The following is a 21,641-nucleotide window of genomic DNA, read 5'->3' as shown; positions in this document are numbered from 1 at the left end:
ATAGCAACAATGACGCAAATTCTAAAAATAGAAAAAATGACGCAATTTCTAAAAATAGAAAAACATGATGCAATTATATACATGTATATATATCTATATATATATATATATATATTTGATATATATTTGATATATATATATATATCTATATATGTATAGATATATATATACATGCATATATATATATATATATATATTTATATATATATATATACCTGCATATATGTATATATATACACACACACATTTATATATATATATATATATATATATATATATATATATATATATATATATAATACATATACTATACATACACACACACCAATAAATGCACAATCTGAGAAAATTCAGTAATATAACCTTCAAGGTCAAGGTCATTAAAGAGCCCAAGCAAATTTGGGTTTGATAAACAACAAGGTCTGGTCCTTAAGAATGTTCTGTTATAATATGAAGTTTATCCCTTCAAAAATAGCAAAGTTACAGTCAGTTACTGCCAAAACAATGAAAATTTCAATAATTTGACCTTCAAAGGCAATGTCATTCATGAGTGAAGGTCAAGGTCATTCGGTATATTTTTAACAGTTATCTTTGAAGATTATTATGTTCAAGTTTGAAGACAATCCATTCAAAAATAACAAAGTTACAGCCAATAATAGCCAAAAAAATGAAAATTTCAATAATTTGACCTTCAAAGTCAAGGTCATTGATGAGTGAATGTCAAGGTCTGACTGGTTATTTTTAAGGGATATCCTTGAAGATTACTATGTTCAAGTTTGAAGACAATCCATTCAAAAATAACAAAGTAACAGCCAATAACAGCATGAACAAGCAAAAATTGGACTTTTAACCTTGAAGGTCAAGGTCATTTATGGATGAAGGTCAAGGTTAGTGTGGTCTACTGAAAGGTCTTGTCCCAAGGGTTGTTGTGGCCAAGTATGAAGACAATACACCAAGAAATAAAAAAGTTATGATCCAGGTACAAGTTTTCGGACGGCAACGGCAACGGCAACGGAGACGGCAACGCCGACCTGACTATAACAATACCTCTACTTTTTTTTTCAAAAAAAAAAAAGTCGAGCTAACAAGAGACATAATCTATTCATTGCAGTACTCTTGAACTCTGTCCATTACTTCAATTTTGCAAGAAAATAATCTAAATGAATATATAAAATCATATAAATCCAAACTTGCAGAAGTCAATCTGCATGTGTCAATCCTTTGATATTTTAATAACATTCCTTGAAGTTGAGGCAGATAAATTGTACATTTAAATATTATATTTTCAATGAACATTAGACATCTTGCTCTTCAATAAATTGTAACGTGGTTAGTGATTTTCATTGCAAATTATTGACCAGCTGTAGATTTACTTTAGTGTAGATTTATCTCACTAAATTTTATTCCAATACAGTCTGCAACATTTCTCAAGTAAATCTTGTAGAATACTTAAGCATTAGCCAAGAAAACAACACAAGATTTAAGATTTTAAAATATTTCTTTACAGTAACATATGATTTGCTTCAGGTGATAAAATAATTATATTACTCTCTACTTTTATTGTCATATTTTTGTTGTTAGAATCAAAATAATATATATATATACACTACAGGTTATATCCTCAAAATGATCAAATTAAAGGCTATTCGGATGAAACAATATAATCACCTGTGCTCAGCACTTTTAGATCTAATTAGTTTTCCTAATCACTTTTTTGCCAGCAAGTTCAAGTTTAATGATTTATTCACATCAGACTGTACAGATATGTACTCTAGCCTGGCTATATATAGATGACACATGCTTACAGCTGCCATTACTAGCTCTGAAAATAGTTAAACTATAATTTACCGTTTTCTACTTGAATCATCCTATGTAAAATTGGCATCCACATAAGACACTGGGGACCAGGGTCAGACACAAGTACATTAAGAAAGTTGTTTATATTCACGCCACTTCTCTGAAATACAAAACATAATAAGATAGGAACATATTCTAACTATTGAAACTATTCTATTGATGTTTAAAATATTTTATTTAGGATAAATGAAAAAGACTGGTGTAGGAGTAAAGCATCAGACTCCTTTATTAAAGGTCATGGATTCGAATCCCACTTTTGGTTAGATTCTTTTCTGATTTTCACAATCCACACTAGTGAGATTACTGATTATGACACCCAGGAAGCAGTATATTGAAATGACTTAAAGTGCAGATCTAGGTCTCTAAAATAAGACTTGACATTGGTTTGAAAACAAACAAGCAATCCAAAAAGAATTGCAAAGAAAGAATGCTTAAGGTGCTATAATGTTTCAAAACAACATAATTATTTAATCTCTAGACATTCTGTTATATTGCAAAGATAAATGACATTAGACTTGGGGATTTCAAAATTATTAAGTAATTTAAATATCGGCAATAAGGTACATTGACATTATAAAGGGCAATATAAAGGTCAAATATCTAGCTTGAATATCTGAAGCAGATTTTTGAAACCACTGAATGCATTATCTCAATCACAAAAAGCTATGCTTATCTACCATATTCAGCAGATAAAAGTTTTGGTCTCTGTTTGGTAATTTCAAATACAAAAGAGATAAGCAATTCCAGTCTAAGAGTTAACTGACATTAGTCACTACACGAGAAATCACTTAAATGTTGAAAAGGACAAATTTGGTTATAAAGAAATTTAGTAGTTATTAGCTTATAGATACACTTCATTCCTGGAATCAACCAGTAGAGTGCAGTGAGTGTAATGTTTCTTGCTCAAGGAAATGACTTGCCCCTGATGAGGTTTGAACCCATGTGGCCAGTATTACTAGTATGAAAACTATTTATATTCAAGCATTGTCTTATTTTTTCCCTTTAAAAATATTTTTTTCTTTTCAATTGGCCTAACTTTTCAGAATAAATAAATCATTCTATATACGTTCAGCAGTGATGATAAAATGAAGCGCTTAAATTCTAATAGCCAACTGACAGTACTGATGGTTTAGTGACTCAAAGCGAGTGTCAAAAGATTCCTTAAATCTGTTACAGGGTACTTGTTTACAGGAAGAAGAAGAGGTTATTTACCATATCAAAGCATGCTCTAACTGCAGTTTCGTTGTAACCAAAGGACGGTCCCTCAAACACTGCCGTAGGTAATGCCAGCACAGCCTGCAAGTACTGCTCAAACTTTTGTCTTACTAACAGTCCACTCGAGTCTGATATCTGGGTAAATATATCTGAAATACATAAATCAACTCATCAAATAAACAAATATTTCAATGTTAAATTTCAACAGCACTTAGTCATGCTAGTTCTGTCTAACAGGCAGTAACTGAAAGAGTGAACCCACATTCTTTACTTGAACTAAACAGTTTTTTTAGTATTTTCAACCTTTGTATATAACACACTTTAACTTGGTAGTTGAAAATATAAAATGGAGTAACCAATATGTAAGTGGATTGTACTCATGTTCATAACATCCCAGTTTCATAAAACTGATTGCTCTACTTGACAAAACTTGCCAGACATTAACAACTAATATACATGTATATAAATCTAGATATATATAGTTGTATGCTATCATTACATCGCCATTTTCAACATTTATCTATACAAGCAATTACACAAGACCTGTCCATGGACAGAGCACACCACTTTCCCGAATTATTTGAGCATGTGTTTTTGAAAGGGCATACTTTTATTATAATAAATATATTCAGTTTGAAGTGAATAGCTTTAACAGTTTCTCAGGAAATGGACCTTAACTAATAGATTAACCAATGCTAACGCCAATGCTGACAAGAGGGTCATGACATTATAGATCCAATTTTTCTTCAAAAAGTAGAGCTTAAATACATGCTTGGGAGAATGATTTGTTACTATTGGTGTTGAAACTTGAAACTTTCAGTTTCAATATATTTTTTTCAATGGACCCAGTTGTATATTAATTGAGGCATGTGATATATAAATGGTTTCCATTAATGGTACATTTGTAAGTGAAATGAATTATTTCAGGCCAGGTTTATAATTTGTTATCTGAAACTGTAGAGAAATTATCCTAGCAGACACTAAGAATAATTCATAAACCTTGCATATCATTTTCATATTAATGAGATATATATTGTTGATAAATTCATATTTCCATTAATGTAATGATAATAATGGCAGACGGTTTAACTGGATCATTTATCAAAGTTAATTGACAAAAACCAGATAATCCAAGTTTATCAGTTCACCAAGTTGATCAATAAGCCATTAATTAATAAGTAACAGAAACACCATGTCATTAATTCAAATGCAGAGTATTTTGTTTGGCTTTCATTAAAAACTTTTTGAATATTTAACACAAAACTACTTACAAATTTTGGAAATTTTTTGACGTATTCTAATAAGTATCTAATACATATGAATATTAAGTGTCTATCATTTAATGTGTCACAAGAAATATTCATATTTTCATTGCTTAGAAATATTTATTTCACTTGTAAAAGTTCATTTTTCATAACAAGTAATACAAGAAAAAACTTCATTTGGAAAATATCTGAAATATTGGAATATTCCTCGGTAATAGAAACTTGTAAGTTAAGTGAAATCTCAACTTACATCTTAATTTATCAATGAGTTTTCCTGAACACAGATGTGACAATGCTACCTTCAGAGAAAACACCTTGATCCTTCCATATCCTGACCTGAAATATATAACAAAAATATTGAAAAGTTATGTAATATATAACAAATTGTTATGAAATATCTATAAGGAAAACATGGTGTTACAATATAACAAAATATTGTGTAATGTAATATATAGCAAAATATTGTGTAATGAAATATATAATGAAATATTTTGTAATGAAATATATAATAATATATTGTGTAATAGAATATTTTAAAACATAGTGTAATGAAATATATAATAAAAAATTTTGTAATGAAATATATAATAATATATTGTGTAATAAAATATTTTAAAATATAGTGTAATGAAAAATATAACAAAATATTGTGTAATGAAATATATAACAAAACATAGTGAAATATAAATGTATGTCAACAATTATTGTAAGGGATATAAGGTATGATTTTTTAAAAACAACGATATGAATACAAATATATGAGCCACTGATGTCAAAGCCATGTTATTTCACAAGCTGACCTTGGAACTGACAGCCTTTTGCCTCCTCTTCAAAAACATGATTCCACATTTAAGAAATCAAGGATAAATCAATTTAAATTTTCTATTTTTAGCAGAAGAGACTGACTATGGCCTTAATTACCTCTGAAGTAACATCAAATTAGACATTTATAATTAACTTAGAACATATCAAGAAGGCTTGCAGCAAATATACCAGACACTAACACAGTCTATAATACATCTGCCAGACAAAGTTCTCATAAAATTTTCCTTTAAACTACTCGCCCATACCAAAATATGATGACCAAACACTCAAATTTAAAGCCAATCTTTATATCTGAAATCTTATAAATGATATTGGTGTCAAAATAATGAAATAAAAAAACATTATAAACGGGAAGAAATTGATTTTAACCAAAATGTACACACTGGATGTAATGAAATATATAATAAATCTTCTTTGAAGTGAAACTAAAATTAGAATAAATTAATGCCATTGATTTTTTTTATATTGAAACCAAAATTAAATATATGTTCAACAGTGAAACTTTGACACTTAGTGTTTTCTTTATGGCTCTACAAGTATACATTAAAAAGACGTATACTTTGTATCAAAATAAAAATCTGCCTTGATATTTATTAAACTACTATTAACAAGAAACATGGCAATGCCATGAAACCAGGTTTTCAATTATCACCATTGTAGATAAATATGTTGTAGTTGAAATACAATTACAAGCAACAAACAATGTAACTATGTGCAATGTAAATCACGAATAATGTAGGAGGAATTGCGCACAGAAGAAATTGTTCACCATATATTCTGTATAAGGAAAAAAACAAAGGGCCATAATGAGGTCAAATATTATACAATCACATAACCCCGACAATATGCGCCAGGGCACTTGATGACAAAGCTTCTGTGAAAGTTTGGTCAAAATTCGTAGAAAAATGTAGGAGGAGTTGCGCACAGAAGAAATTGTTCACTATATATTCTATATAAGGAAAATAAACAAAGGTCCATAATTATGCCTATTTTTATCAAATTAAAAAAAAACGACAATATGCCCCAGGGCACTTAATGACAAAGCTTCTGTGAAAGTTTAGTCAAAATCCGTAGAGAAATGAAGGAGGAGCTGCGCACAGAAGGAATTGTTCACTATATATTCTGTATAAGGAAAAAACAAAGGGCCATAATTAGGTAAAAAATGATCCAATTACAAAACCCCGACAATATGTGCCAGGGCACTTGATGACAAAGCTTCTGTGAAAGTTTGGTCAAAATCCGTTGAGAAATGTAGGAGGAGTTGCTCACAGAAGAAATTGTTCACTATATATTCTTTATAAGGAAAAAAAACAAAGGGCCATAATTAGGTAAAAAATTATCCAATCACAAAACCCCGACAATATGTGCCAGGGCACTTCATGACAAAGCTTCTGTGAAAGTTTGGTCAAAATCCGTTCAAAAATATAGGAGGAATTGCGCACAGAAGAAATTGTTCACTATATATTCTATATAAGAAAAAAAACAAAGGGCTATAATTAGGTCAAATATTATCCAATCACAAAACCCCGACAATATGCGCCAGGGCACTTAATGACAAAGGTTCTGTGAAAGTTTGGTCAAAATCCGTTGAGAAATGTAGGAGGAGTTGCGCACAGAAGAAATTGTTTACGCCCGTCCGCCCGCCCGCCCGCCGACATACCTCAATCTAATAACCAGTTTTTTCCTTCGGAAAACCTGGTTAAAATAACATTATTCAAACATAGCATTCACATGTATAGTAACATGTGAAAACGACTTTCATTAAAAATTGCGCTAAATTCTGAGATGGATTCAATGAGATCTTCAGGATGAAGTCAATTCAAGGTCAACATCATATAGAAATATACGCTTGCTCTAAAATTCTTCAAAAAGTTCAAATTTTTTAAAATTTTCAAGTTACAAAGTAGACATGAAATAATATATCATATCTTTTTTAAATTACCTCCAAAGATGATATGACCTTTGACTGCCAAATCAAGTTAAAATCATGTAAACAGGATTTTCAATGTTAATGTCACTGTGACCTTGACCTTGGAGCCAGCCATGCGGAACATGCGTTCTGCACGTCATCTTGATGTGGTAAACATTTGTCTGAAGTTTCATCAAAATTCTTCAAAGGGTTGAAGAGTTACAGAGCGGACACAATTTCGTTTGACGCCCGCCCGCCCATCCGCCCATCCGCCCAGCCGCCCATCCGCCCATCCGCCCGCCATACCCCAATCTAATATGATGTTTATAAATCTGACCTCATAAACTAGCAAATGGAGTCATTACACCATGAAGTACAAATAACTGAGAAAAATATAAAATACAAATAAAAGTATGTGACACCTGAAATAGGATAAAAATGACTTTACAACTATAGTAATTCAGAATTTGTAGCCAATATTTTGTAAATTGATTTATTTTTCTCAATATTGTACTATTGATGACTTATTTTCACACTGATATATAAAATCATTCTGTGAAATTTATAAATCACAACACCACACTATATTCTTATATCACACAGTGAAATTTATTAGCTTTGTGGGATAACTGTGACCGAAAAAACCATCTGTAAATAAATTAATACATCAATGAAAATAATTGAAATACTCTCAGCAAGGACTAACTATAATGCTACTGTACAGGCATGGATGACCTAACCATTTAAATCAGTGGTGGCTTGTTTGATTGGTTTATGCGTAAAACTAGTAATCTAACAATTTTTGGATGTGTGGGTTCAAACCAAAAATCTAAGTTGAGTACCACAAAGGGTTCAAACCCACAATCATCCTTTAGTTGAGAGGCAGTCACCTTAACCATTAGGTCATCCCTCCCTTTATAGTTTATCTTATGGACATGCCTCCTGATGAACATATAACATTGTTTACACAACTGAATAACTTTTTACATACTATTTTTTATAAAAGAAATATTAATCCTAGCATATCTCACATTCTTTCCTAGTTAAACCAATATTAAACTCTTTAAGCACTATAATGAACATTATTTAAAAAGAATTTGACATATCATTTAAATATGATGTTGTTATGAAGGCATAATATTACAGTTGCAACTAGTAGAATGTGTTATCTTAAATTCTTATAATTTTTAACATATCACAACAAGAGGGCCATGATGGCCCTGAGATCGCTCACCTGTATATAGGCCCCCCGGAGCGAGGCCAGTTTAAACCCCAGGGCTTTTATTTGAACAAACTTGGAAGACACCCATTAGAAGATGTTTCATGATGTTAAGTTTTTACTATACACATATAATGAAAAACAATGACCTCCCCCCCCCCCCCTAGCAGGGCTAATTTTAACCCAAGGGCTTTTATTTGAACAAACTTGGTACACACCTATAAGAAGATGTTTCATGCTTAACATCTAAGCTCTAGCTCATTGGGTTTTTTAAAAGAAGATTTTTTAAGTTTTTACTATACACATATAGTTAAAAACAATGACACCCCTGGGACGGGGCCAGTTTTGACCCCAGGGCTTTTATTTGAACAAACTTTGTAGACACTTAGTAGAAGATGTTTCATGCTTAATAGTTAAACAGTAGCTATTTGGTTTTTTTCAAAGAAGATTTTTAAGTTTTTGCTATACACATATAAGGAAAATCAATGACCCCCGGGGCGGGCCAATTTTGACCCCAGGGCTTTTATTTGAACAAACTTTGTAGACACTCACTAGAAGATGTCTCATGCTTAATATCTAAACTCTAGCTATTTGGTTTTTTTCAAAGAAGATTTTTTAAGTTTTTGCTATACACATATAAGGAAAATCAATGAATGGAATGGATATATATTTTAACCCATTACTTCATGAGCATTTTGTGAAAAATGGCTGTTTTCATTGAAAAGTCTCCCGTTACAAGTTCAAATTGCTATAATACTATAAAAACTGCTTCAACACTTATCAAACTTGGCACAAATGTTGACTGGACCATTGCCCTTGCAACAACATGCTCAGGCTTAAATTTTATGTTACCATGGCAACGAGGGGACATCTCAAAATTGCCAAAAATCACTATTTTGCGTTGATTTTTTCCATCAAAATTGATTTCAAAGTGCTGCAACTTCTCAATGGATTGAGATAGAGTCAAATGCTTTTCAGCGTTGGTTACATGTTACCTTATGATCAATCTGGGGTCATTTACAGCCTCTCACAAGTCCAAAATTTTCTTGGCGATGAGGGGGACTCAGCCCCCCTTCAAACCCCCCAAACAGAAGGGGGCACATCCCCCTTCTGGCAACGCCCTGGTGTATCTTTTGGTTGGGGGGCCGCGCCGAAAAAGAGGTCACTTTTTTTAACAACATTTCTCAAACAAAAACAAGTGTTTGCGGCCTAAATAAGGCATTTTTTCATCATTTGAGACAACAGAAAGGGGGGGGGGTGAAAAAGGCGTTAAAAGGCGTGTATATGAAGTAATGGGTTAACAGAAAATGATGAAAATACTTGAAATTACCCTAAATCGCGTTTTTTCATGTTTAAGCATTGCCTGTTGTATAAATTTGATGAAAAATTGTTGTTTTGTAGATTTTTTTATTTTTTTCATTAACCCATTACTTCATGAGCATTTTGTGAAAAATGGCTGTTTTCATTGAAAAGTCTCCCGTTACAAGTTCAAATTGCTATAATACTATAAAAACTGCTTCAACACTAATCAAACTTGGCACAAATGTTGACTGGACCATTGCCCTTGCAACAACATGCTCAGGCTTAAATTTTATGTTACCATGGCAACGAGGGGACATCTCAAAATTGCCAAAAATCACTATTTTGCGTTGATTTTTTCCATCAAAATTGATTTCAAAGTGCTGCAACTTCTCAATGGATTGAGATAGAGTCAAATGCTTTTCAGCGTTGGTTACATGTTACCTTATGATCAATCTGGGGTCATTTACAGCCTCTCACAAGTCCAAAATTTTCTTGGCGATGAGGGGGACTCCGCCCCCCTTCAAACCCCCCAAACAGAAGGGGGCACATCCCCCTTCTGGCAACCCCCTGGTGTATCTTTTGGTTGGGGGGCCGCGCCGAAAAAGAGGTCACTTTTTTTAACAACATTTCTCAAACAAAAACAAGTGTTTGCGGCCTAAATAAGGCATTTTTTCATCATTTGAGACAACAGAAAGGGGGGGGGGGGTGAAAAAGGCGTTAAAAGGCGTGTATATGAAGTAATGGGTTAAATGAGCAAGTTATTGTTCAGATAATTTATCATATAATAAAATCAAATCAATTTTAGTGGGTTTTTTTTGGTTATATTCATACCTGTTATCTTATTTTCCTTATATTTTTGTTACATGTTACATGTATTACATAGCTGTATGCTATCAACTTAATTATCTTAAACATAGCAGTCATGTTTTCATATAACTCAGATTTTCAATATAAATGTTATTAAATCATTACCCATCATATGCACTAATCAGCCAATTCAAGAGCATGTTAACACAGAGTTTCACGTCCACTTGTCTGGTTGTTGGTACACGTTTATTTAGTGATGTATACAGGCTTGTTAATATAGCCTCCACCCTCGAGGCATTCAGCTCCGTGTCAGATTCCAGCGTGTTCAGTCCATTCTCCCGGAAACATTCTATTATGTTCCAAATATCTACCATCTCCACTGTAATACAGAAAACATACTGGTTAATTTGGAACTTATGACAACACAATAAGGTATATCTAGTGAAAAACTTCTGTGTAGTACATAAAGTTTCCAAGACACATAAATGTTGTATCTACCATTTTCAGTGGGAAACAAAACCTGAACTCAAATAAAAGTTGATATATAGTCTATATACTTTGTATACCTTGGTAGCAAAACCTGTATACAAGATTTCATGATAGCCCACAATATACTTCTTTAATCTTAGAGTAACAAAACCTTAACTGAAAGAGTTTTTGTATGCCCTCAAAACACTGCCTTCATTTGGGACTCAAACAAGAGTTTCTCTATGCTCTTAAGATACTTCCTTCATCTGGGTAACAAAACCTGAACTCAAAGAGTCGTGACTATGCCCTGAAATTGTACTGCATTCATTGTTTGGGTAACAAAACCTGAACTCAAACAAGGGCTTCAGATGCCCCTTTGTTTAAATTTCATAACTACATTTGTTAAATGTAGGAAACATTACTTGAAAGCAATTGTGGCCATGAAATACAATCAGGTTTCGTCAGACAGAGACCAAAAAACTAACAATGAGCGCTTTGGAAGCTATTTAAAAAAATGCTTGTGCACATGATTATGGCTAATGGTATTTTAGATTAAGAGAATTAACTTCACAAAAAAGTAACCACACACAATTACATGTGCTTTTATAGGAAAAGTTGCCTTTCATCATATAATAATACAATGTATTTTTGAAACTACAAAACAAAACTATCAAAGCTTTGTAATGGCATAAAAAAATGAAAAAGGTATGTTATTTTAAGCACATTTCACACATGAACTTACAGCTGATGTAAATTATTTGACTAAAAGTGATATGAGAATATTTAACTCTTTGTTGGCTTAGCTATAAAATTCATAGAACACTATAAATTCATGCTTCACTTTCTTTGATCTCAAAACATTTCATATGATATAATAAAATGCTTAAGTGGAAACTGCTCAACTTCTAAAGAAATCTTATCAACTGACTAATTGTCATGTAATTTAGACATTGCATCTTTTCAGCGATTATCACTGTGATTACAGTCTTCTTGCATGCCAATTTTCTATTTTGAATAATCATTCTAATTCTGGTGTTCTGACCTTTCCTTTGTCTAGAAATCTTTTCAGAAATGAAAAAGCAATCCCTCTGAAGTGTAATTTAAAACAACTACTTTAACTGGATTGGTAACTCAATATTCTACTTCAATGGAGCTACATCTAGTTAAGGTACTGACATTAAAACAGACTTTCTCTGACTCAGCTCAAGTCTAGGATGTCAGGAAATAAGAAGTGATACCAGAGTGGACACCCCTCCCACTCCCAAACTTTTGCAAATATACTGAAACAAAAAAGAAACTTTCTCCAAGTTTGAATGTAGATATGTTAGTACAGTTTTTCAATCCTTTTGAAACTCGAATTTTACGTTGAATAAACATATCGGGCTTTTATATGGGGATTAGCTGACCGATTTTGCAAACAAAACGAGTTTTACAAGCTACTACATGTATATAAGTGTGTACATCTAAGTGAAAGTTTCTTTTTTGGTTCAGTATATTTACCATATCTATATTCAGGCATCAAGAGGGGCAGTTGAGAACAGATATCTGCTTATATCTTTAAGGCTTTCTCCAACAGTACAGCTAGAAAGTCACTACATGTATATGACCTTTACAATGTTAACATCAACATCATCTCAATGCAATGACAACAGTCAAACATTAAGATGTCACAAAACTTAATAGCAAAGAGATTGATGATGAAACAACAAGTACTATGGATGTACCCAAGGAACTTTTTATCTTACAATTTGTTTTCTTCTGTATATATCTCAGTTTGCATGCTGTTCGATATGTGGCAAACCTGATCACATCAAAGTTCTGAGCTCCTGAAAAAATACAAAAACAAATAAAGCTTATTAAGTATACCCAGACAGTGCCTGTGTTTCACATCTATACTATCTGTAATGATCAAATCTGGCACATTTAATGGGTTGTATTTAATGGCATTTTTGTCTAGCAATTCAATTTTTTTGCTGCATTACATATCCGGATGTTACTCATTATGGTAAGTATAATATGATTATATGAAAAGGAAGTTTTTGTAGCAAATTGTGTTAACAGTTAAAATATAAAGTTGAATATCTCCTTTTTAAACTAAATAAGGACAAGCATTTAGTTGAAATAAATGTATTTAGCTTGTTAGGATGATATCAATGAAGGCTATAAACTTATTGATGTCCATTTCATGGCTGTTTCCTAAACAAGCAAGTATCAGAGTTATAATAGGTAATGTAGATGTGACCCATATAGGGCTCTCTATCATACAATACTTAGGATGAACTGTAGACCGACATAAAAGCCATAGCTCATGTTAATGTAATATTTCACACATAAATTTTAATTTGCAGGAATAATATCTTATTACAAATCAAGGACCAATAATTCTTGTACAACAGAAAGGCAAGCTAATCTTCTTATCACTTTGTCTGATATAGGACAGAAAACTGAGATTAATGTTTGACTGAGACTTAAAACCTATATGTCAAGGAACATGTATGTTAACTTACTCATATCCATTACCTCTGTTAACTTATTCATATCTGTAAACTTACTCATATCTGTTATAAGCTGCCTGTTTCCTATCAGTTTTTGCTGTGTAGGACTCATGTCTTCCAGGCCCGAGTCCACGCCCCCATCTCTCACAAATCCTGTAAAAAAACAAATATATAATTATCTTATAGTACTAGTAATTTTTGCATAAAAACTGCACGGAGTAAAAAACATGCATTAACTGATATAATCAAAAAAACATTTGCGGTATGTTTTTTATATGCCTGTCTCAGGGCACCATGTTATTATAGCATACTGCAATAATGGCCCTAGTAGTTTAAAATGCCACTGCACTAGTACATCAAAAATACGACAAATCGGATTTGTTTGAATGAAAAACCAATTATGAAACACAATAATATATTGTGCTCATTAACATCTCCAACAACCCTGGGACAAAGTAAATTCTGGACTCTGAGCTCTGCAGGCTTGGAGATGTTAACCCATTACTTCATATACACGCCTTTTAACGCCTTTTTCACCCCCCCCCCCCCTTTTTGTTGTCTCAAATGATGAAAAAATGCCTTATTTAGGCCCCAAACACTTGTTTTTGTTTGAGAAATGTTGTTAAAAAAAGTGACCCTTTTTTCGGCGCGGCCCCCCAACCAAAAGATACATCAGGGGGTTGCCAGAAGGGGGATGTGCCCCCTTCTGTTTGGGGGGGTTTGAAGGGGGGCGGAGTCCCCCTCATCGCCAAGAAAATTTTGGACTTGTGAGAGGCTGTAAATGACCCCAGATTGATCATAAGGTAACGTGTAACCAACGCTGAAAAGCATTTGACTCTATCTCAATCCATTGAGAAGTTGCAGCACTTTGAAATCAATTTTGATGGAAAAAATCAACGCAAAATAGTGATTTTTGGCAATTTTGAGATGTCCCCTCGTTGCCATGGTAACAGAAAATTTAAGCCTGAGCATGTTGTTGCAAGGACAATGGTCCAGTCAACATTTGTGCCAAGTTTGATTAGTGTTGAAGCAGTTTTTATAGTATTATAGCAATTTGAACTTGTAACGGGAGACTTTTCAATGAAAACAGCCATTTTTCACAAAATGCTCATGAAGCAATGGGTTAATGAGCACAGACTTTCCAGCTGTACTGTTGGAGAAAGCCTTGAATACAGATGCATGAACTCCCTATACATAATGATTATATCATAAGATGATAGCCGAGATGGAAAAGTATATTAAAGCTTATTGTTTCCACTATTTATGCAAAAATTGAAAAAATTACTTCAAAGCTACAACGTGTAGACATGCACATTTGACTATATAAAAAAGTTAAAAATGTACAGTAAAAAAAAAGAAATAAAATCTAATACACTTGCAACATTTCACTACCTAGGTACCATAGACAATTGTTACTAAATGGAGAAAATGACTCTTCAAAAGATGTTCTACTTTCATACCAATTCTATAGAAAATACTGCTGTTTCTAATATGATTTGTTTAGCAGTTTGTATAGTCCAATATAAATTTTACATCAAAATACTGCAACTGTGTAACTTTTATGCTTCTACAGGGTAAGGTCATGTACATGCAATTATGCCTTAATATTTAACAAACTTTTTTGGGGGGTCATAGAAGAATGTTGTTTTTAATGGTCAATTGAAAACTGTTCAAGTGAAATAATATGTGCTCAGATGAGCTAAAAATACAATTTTCTGATATGACTGAAATTTCATTTGCTATCATATTAAAATCAAGAAATAATCACCATAACAGCATAATATTAATCATTAAAATCTGCTCTTTTATTTCCAGCACACATTCTGGCATATTTTCATTGAGTTTAAGTATTTGGCTGTTCTGTTTTCCTCCTGACACTGAGACAATTTCAAACAGCTCTCCTGTCTAACAGAGCTCTCCTGTCTAACAGTATAATACTGATCACACACCTGGTTATAAAACTCTTAAAAACTCCCTCTGTATATATCAGATAAGCAAAACAACAACATATTATCAGACCCACTCCAATTTAATGTTACAAATCAATTACAAAATCTATATAATACACATATTATGCTATTAATATTTCATCACAACAAAATTCAAGTCTACAATTTTCCCAGATGTTTCTGAGGAGGACGGTCATATATTTCCTATTTTCTAGAATGTTTTGGAGGAAATAAGATACGTTACAGACAAAGTAAACTTTATGTTTTGTGCAAAGATAATGCAATAATTTACAAAGAGGTACAACATTTACTAAGCCATGCTCGTTATATATTTTCTACACAGTATTACATTGTTACTTGACATTATTGTTACTTTAAGCAACATATACTCACATAATTATGCTCACAAAACGCCATGCAGCAACACAATTAACCCTTGACAATTTGGCCTTTGAGGTCAAGGTCAGATTAAAAAGGTCAAGATCTTATTAGTAATTTGAATATTGTCCACATAAAGACAAACACTTATGCCATTGAATTGATCTATTAGTTTATCTGAACTTGCCTTCAAAGCTAACTTTCTATCTTTCTTGAAATGCTTCCTTATAAAGTATCCAGTTTCTAATAAAAAATGGCTTTCTTTCATAAAAAATTAATTGGGAAAAAAACTTATTCATTAAGGCCTAAATATTTAATGGTGCTCAATGACAGGGCTTCAGTGGCCAAGTGGTTAAGGTTGTTGTCTTTATACCGCTTGCCTCTAAACGCTGTAGGTTCAAATCCTGCCAGGGACTTTGGATTCTTTCATTTTAGGAAGCTATACTGGTCCGTGAGAGCCAGTTTATGAAATGTTCAGTGTTGGTGGGACATCAAAACCCAACCAAAACAGTTTTCATTAATAAATATACAACATTCAAACAAGAAAATAATAAACACAGAATATCTTAATTGAAAAACCCAAAATCTATAACAAACAAGGAAATTTCATTTATTACAAGATGGTCACTTAAGTGAAAATAACAGCTTATAATTTTCATCTCACAACTTCTTTCTGTCTGAATATTCAAATTTGTTCAGATATCAATGAGACAGTCAAAATTCCATAAAGAACATTAAAAAAATCATTTAAATTATTCTTGTTATGCATCATATATTTTTAGAAAAAAATATCAGAAAATGGTCCATTTCATACGGACTTAAACAAAATTTCTCTCAGAAAATGAAGGAAAGACATATGGGAATATATTCTGAATACTCAGTTAATTGTTTCAATCAATCAACCTTAGTGTAATATATTATCTTATCATTTGCTTTCAACAGTGTATAAAATCAATTTTGAATGATTAATTACAGATTATCACAGAATATATGTTCACCATTATATATTTCCTATAAGAAATGTTATCTAACTTTAAACAAATCAACAAATCTATATCGTGTATTACTGATGATTTTGATTGATTATAGATTTGTTTAAAGTATACAAAAATGCATAATGAAGCATAAAATATTCTGTTTAAAATATTCTTGCTTGAGATTAATGATATTTATATTTCAAACTATTAGCAATTAAATAAATTAAAAATAAATTGGTTCCAGTATGAAATGGTAAACATGCAATTAACTACATTACAGATAATTGATCCCCCGACTGATAATTCTACAACAACAATGAATATTAATTACCGTATTGCTCCTAATTGTACCAGTTATAACATCCAAATTTTAGGCAAAAGACTAAGGAAATTATCTAACTGCATAAGTGTATGTTTTTTTTATTCTCACAGAGTCGAGGGGCAAGTGGTTTGAAGTCAGCGACCTTAACCTCTCGGCCATGGACGCCCCTATAAAGTTGGTCGGGTGTGCTGATAGAGGATCGTCTAAATGCATTCAGTTGGTGGGGAAAACAATTAAAAGATATACGGTAACCTTAAAACATTCAAAATTAAAATATATCTACTACTGAACACTACTGTACCTTTTTCCTGTAACTCTCTATTAATATTTTGTATGACATTGGCAAATTTCAGCTGGTTCTGAGCCAGATTTTCTGTGTTCAACATTTTCTATATATATGTATATATCTATTTTCTATCCACCTGATCACTTTTTATTAGACAGTCTAGTAATTTAATTTGAAATGCTCTGCAAGATGGTTTTTTTTTCTCTAAATGTCTAAGAGGTCAAACTCATCTGAGATGTTCTGTATCCGCAAGCATGTAATATAACAAACAACACATGTAACACATCAAAATAATTTGCATTATCAATTCATACAATCAATCATTTAAAAAATGTAAATTAGTTTTTAACTTCAATATCATTAATTTTTTTATAGCTGTCACATGAGTGACAAATACTCTCAACTATGACACAGATTACGATTATGTAGGTCAATTAAATATTTTTTTTAAAGTTAACATTTAAGATAACTTTGAAGAAAGTCCTTCGAGGAGTATACAATTTATGATGCTTGCTGACACAAAATTGTTTATTTGACCTTCAAGGGTGATCTTAACCTTGAGCTAACAAAACTGTGGCAATATAGGTTATGCACAACACCTTGTTGAGATAAACATTTGAGCCAAGTTTGAAGAAAATCACTAAAAAGGTACAGGATTTATGGATTAGACATAAAATACCTGTCATTTAACCCCTCAACGATGACCTTGACCTTGAGCTGACACAGCAGCAGTATGGATTCTGCACATATGTTTGTTGTTGGCAACATTTTTGCCAAGTTTGAAGAAAATCTTTCAAGGGTTAATCCTGTATAATAGATTTATGGAGTAGAGGTGGCCATGAAATTTCAAATGTGATCTTGAGGCAGCACAGGTTTTGCTCCATTGCCTTTCTGAGGGGAAATTTAAGCCAAGTTAATCCATCTTATGGTATAGGATTTACAGGGGGGAAGCAGTAGAGACAGATTGATTGACAGAAAGTGTCAAAGTGATTCCAGTTTTGCTTTGGACCTGTAACAACCCCCTTGATTCTCCCAACAACAAATTTAAGTGTTGGGGGTTTGGGGGGAGGGTATAAAAGTATTTTCAACGGACTTACATTTGATAAATTAAGAACACAGGAACTTAGGATTAGTAACTGTTGGTCTGTTGATAATTAGTAATTATCAAAACAGATTGTCGCAAATTCACATTTATTATATACCAACTAGCTGTAGACTTCTACAATATAAAAAACTTTAAAAGACCAGAATAAAACAAATAAATTAGTCACAGTGCATGACTAGTACAACTTTGGAGCAATTTGCAGTCTAATCAGGAGTACCTGTCTATAGTTAAGATTACATAATGTTACTTCTTGAAATTAACGACTTATATATTATACTTAATATACTCTTTTTTTCAAATTATACATCATTACCAAAATGGGTATCATTACCAACAAGAGCTGTCACAGGAGACAGCCAAGCTCGACTAATAAAATACTGGATGCAGTAAAGAGGACAAAACTATGAAAGAAAGACCAATTATGTATAATTATGTATTAAGTTATAGTAAAAAAATATCATTTGTTAACATAAATTCCAAGATCAAGAGGAATAATTCTAGAAATAGTCATGCTAGAGTCAGAACCTTGTCACACAACATGTGTGTAATGATAATTAAGAAATATATATTTGAAGTCTGGAGTAGATACCTTAAAAAGTAAAGAAGTTATAATATTTCTTAAAGAAAATCCTAAGTTCAAAGGGAGATAAATCTGTAAATATTGCTTCAAGAGGTATGAACATTATCACATAAAATGTAATTGATGATAAGGAATAAGTATTTGAAAATTGAGGTAGATACCTTTAAAACTAAAAAAGTTATAGTAAAAAATAACATTTTTCTAGTAAAAAAATCTAAGTTTATGGGAAGATAATTCTTGCAATATTAGTGCTAGAGTTATGAACCTTGTCACATAAGATGTGGATGATGATAAGTTACATATATTTGAAGTATGAAGTTGATCCCTTTAGAAATAAATAAGTTACAGTAAAAAATAATATTTTTAAGGAAAATTCTAAGTTCAAGGGGAGATAAATCTAAAAATATTGGTGCTAGAGTTATGAAGCTTGTCACATAAGATGGGGATGATGATAAGGTACATATATTTGAAGTATGAGGTTGATCCCTTAAGAAATAAAAAAGTAATAGTAAAAAATAATATTTTTTGAGGAAAATTCTAAGTTCAAGGGGAGATAAATCTGAAAATATTGCTTCAAGAGCTATGAACCTTGTCACATAAGATGTGGTTGATGATAAGGAACATATATTTGAAGTTTGAAGTTGATACCTTAAGAAATGACAAAGTTATAGTGAAAAATATTTTACTGCACCAAAACTTTAATCTGAAATCTGGACGCGGACGCCGACGCCGGGGCGAGTAGGACAGCTCTCCATATACTTCGTATAGTTGAGCTAAAAATTGGTCAATCTGCTTCCTTATCAAATGTGCAGTTAATAAAATACTTGAGTTATTTTGTTTGTCCACTACATGTATCATTAATGGTCCAGCCCTTCTTTGAATTGTAAACTTACTTTTGTAAACTGCAATTATAAATAAGCTGAGTTTCACAATTAAGCATTAATTTATAGTGTCTAGGGTTAGACTGCATGGACAACTATGAACTGGACTGGCTCTAACAATTCCATGTAATACTTGCTTATATAGGTGACTGATATTATTCCTTAACTAGCTGCTGACCATAGATATTGCCATGCTTTTAATATGGAATAGTTCATTAGAAAAATAAAAGGAAATTTCCATATCAAAATAAAACAAGCAATTATCATAGTATTGCAAGCAATCCATAAGTCCCCTACCGGTAAGAGCCCAAGCAACATTCTGAAGGGCCATTGGCCATTCACTTAGGTTCCTATTTTAAGTAAATTTGTTGAAAAAGTTCTTTAAAGTGATCACAGGAAACAGTTTTTATGTACAGACAGACGGACTGAAGGACACTCTAAAGTTATTTTTTAAACATCCCTGTTATCAAAATATAACATTTTTAAAATCCTATCATGATTGAAGAAGTTGGAGTAAAAATTACCAATTTCTCAAAAAAAAGTCTAAGTTCAAAAGGGGCATAATTCTCCCTAATAGTCTTGCTAGAGTATTGAAACACTCACAAATGTTGAGTGACAATAAGAAACATTTATATGAAGTTTGAAGTAGATACATTCAGAAAAAGAAGTTATTAAAAAAAATTTTAATGAAAATTTTAAGTTCAAGGGAGGTAATTCTGATATTTTTGTGCTAGAGTTGTTAACCTTGTCACAAATGATGTGGTTGATGACCAGAAACATAAAATTTAAGTTTGAAGTAAATGATTTAAGAAATAAAGAACCTACAGTGAAAAAACGTAAAAACTAGAATCAGAAATCTTGAAATTCAGTCTATTTGTTGCCATAGCAACCAGAATTTTTCAACATAGGATGTAAAAAAAGGATGTGCATAATTTCCATACTGCCATCTACCAGTATGTCAAGTTTCATAAACATATTTTCAGTACTTTTTGTGTTATCACTGGATCCAGGTTATGTGTAAAATTTGCCATATTTTCAGTCTATTTGTTGCCATAGCAACCAGAATTTTCAACATAGGAAGAAAAGAAAAAGACGTGCATAATCTCCATACTGTCATCTATCCATATATCAAGTTTTCATAAAAATATTTTCAGTACTTTTTGCGTTATCGCGGGATCCAGATTATGTGTAAAATTTGCCATATTTTCAGTCTATTTGTTGCCATAGCAACCAGAATTTTCAACATAGGAAGAAAAGAAAAAAGACGTGCATAATCTCCATACTGCCATCTATCCATATATCAAGTTTCATTAAAATATTTTCAGTACTTTTTGCATTATCGCGGGATCCAGTTTTGTGGACGGACGGACTGACGGACGGACAGACGGCCGGACTGACGGACGGACGGACAGACGGACGGAGGGTAAACCTAAAGTCCCCTCCGGTAAACCGGTAGGGGACTAATTACTGACCTAGCAACAGTATAATGCCTGGTCAGAAATGCTCAAATAATGTCATCAATGCAGGCTGGAAGGGCTGTAAAAATTGGTGGCTTTAAAAATGTCAATAAACAGACTGCTCACATGGTTTAAAAGTGCTGCCATGCATAAGGTATAAAACTTGCTATTTACACTTTCAATCTTACATCACTTTTGCTCTAAATTGTTTTAAAGATTTCAAGGCAATGCTTCATGCAGTTAATAATGAATCAGAAAAGCAGGTGTGTTTGAGGCATATAAAAATTATCTCTGAAAAAACCTTGCAGCAAGTAGGCAGCAAATACACTGAAGGTTTTATCACT

General features: G+C 32.3%; 1 protein-coding gene across 4 annotated transcripts in view; it reads right to left on the bottom strand.

Annotated features, from left to right (window-relative positions):
• LOC132752164 (dystrobrevin beta-like) overlaps nucleotides 1–21,641 on the bottom strand; it is an 87,377-nt gene that overhangs the window by 47,075 nt on the left and 18,661 nt on the right. For 3 of the 4 annotated variants that reach the window (XM_060742458.1, XM_060742455.1, XM_060742456.1), the window contains exons 2-8: nucleotides 17,290–17,514; nucleotides 13,420–13,515; nucleotides 12,613–12,693; nucleotides 10,565–10,778; nucleotides 4,588–4,673; nucleotides 3,070–3,221; nucleotides 1,849–1,957 (exon numbers count right to left, since the gene is read on the bottom strand). In XM_060742458.1, coding sequence (XP_060598441.1) covers nucleotides 1,849–1,957; nucleotides 3,070–3,221; nucleotides 4,588–4,673; nucleotides 10,565–10,778; nucleotides 12,613–12,693; nucleotides 13,420–13,515; nucleotides 17,290–17,374 — 823 coding nt within the window. In that variant the 5' untranslated portion in view covers nucleotides 17,375–17,514. The remainder of the gene's footprint in view (nucleotides 1–1,848; nucleotides 1,958–3,069; nucleotides 3,222–4,587; nucleotides 4,674–10,564; nucleotides 10,779–12,612; nucleotides 12,694–13,419; nucleotides 13,516–17,289; nucleotides 17,515–21,641) is intronic. The other variant, XM_060742457.1, reaches the window with a different exon arrangement.

Source organism: Ruditapes philippinarum, unplaced genomic scaffold (assembly GCF_026571515.1).
Source record: "Ruditapes philippinarum isolate M1 unplaced genomic scaffold, ASM2657151v2 ctg95_1_1_1_1, whole genome shotgun sequence".
Lineage (NCBI taxonomy): Eukaryota > Metazoa > Mollusca > Bivalvia > Venerida > Veneridae > Ruditapes > Ruditapes philippinarum.
This window is presented reverse-complemented; position numbering and strand designations above follow the sequence as displayed.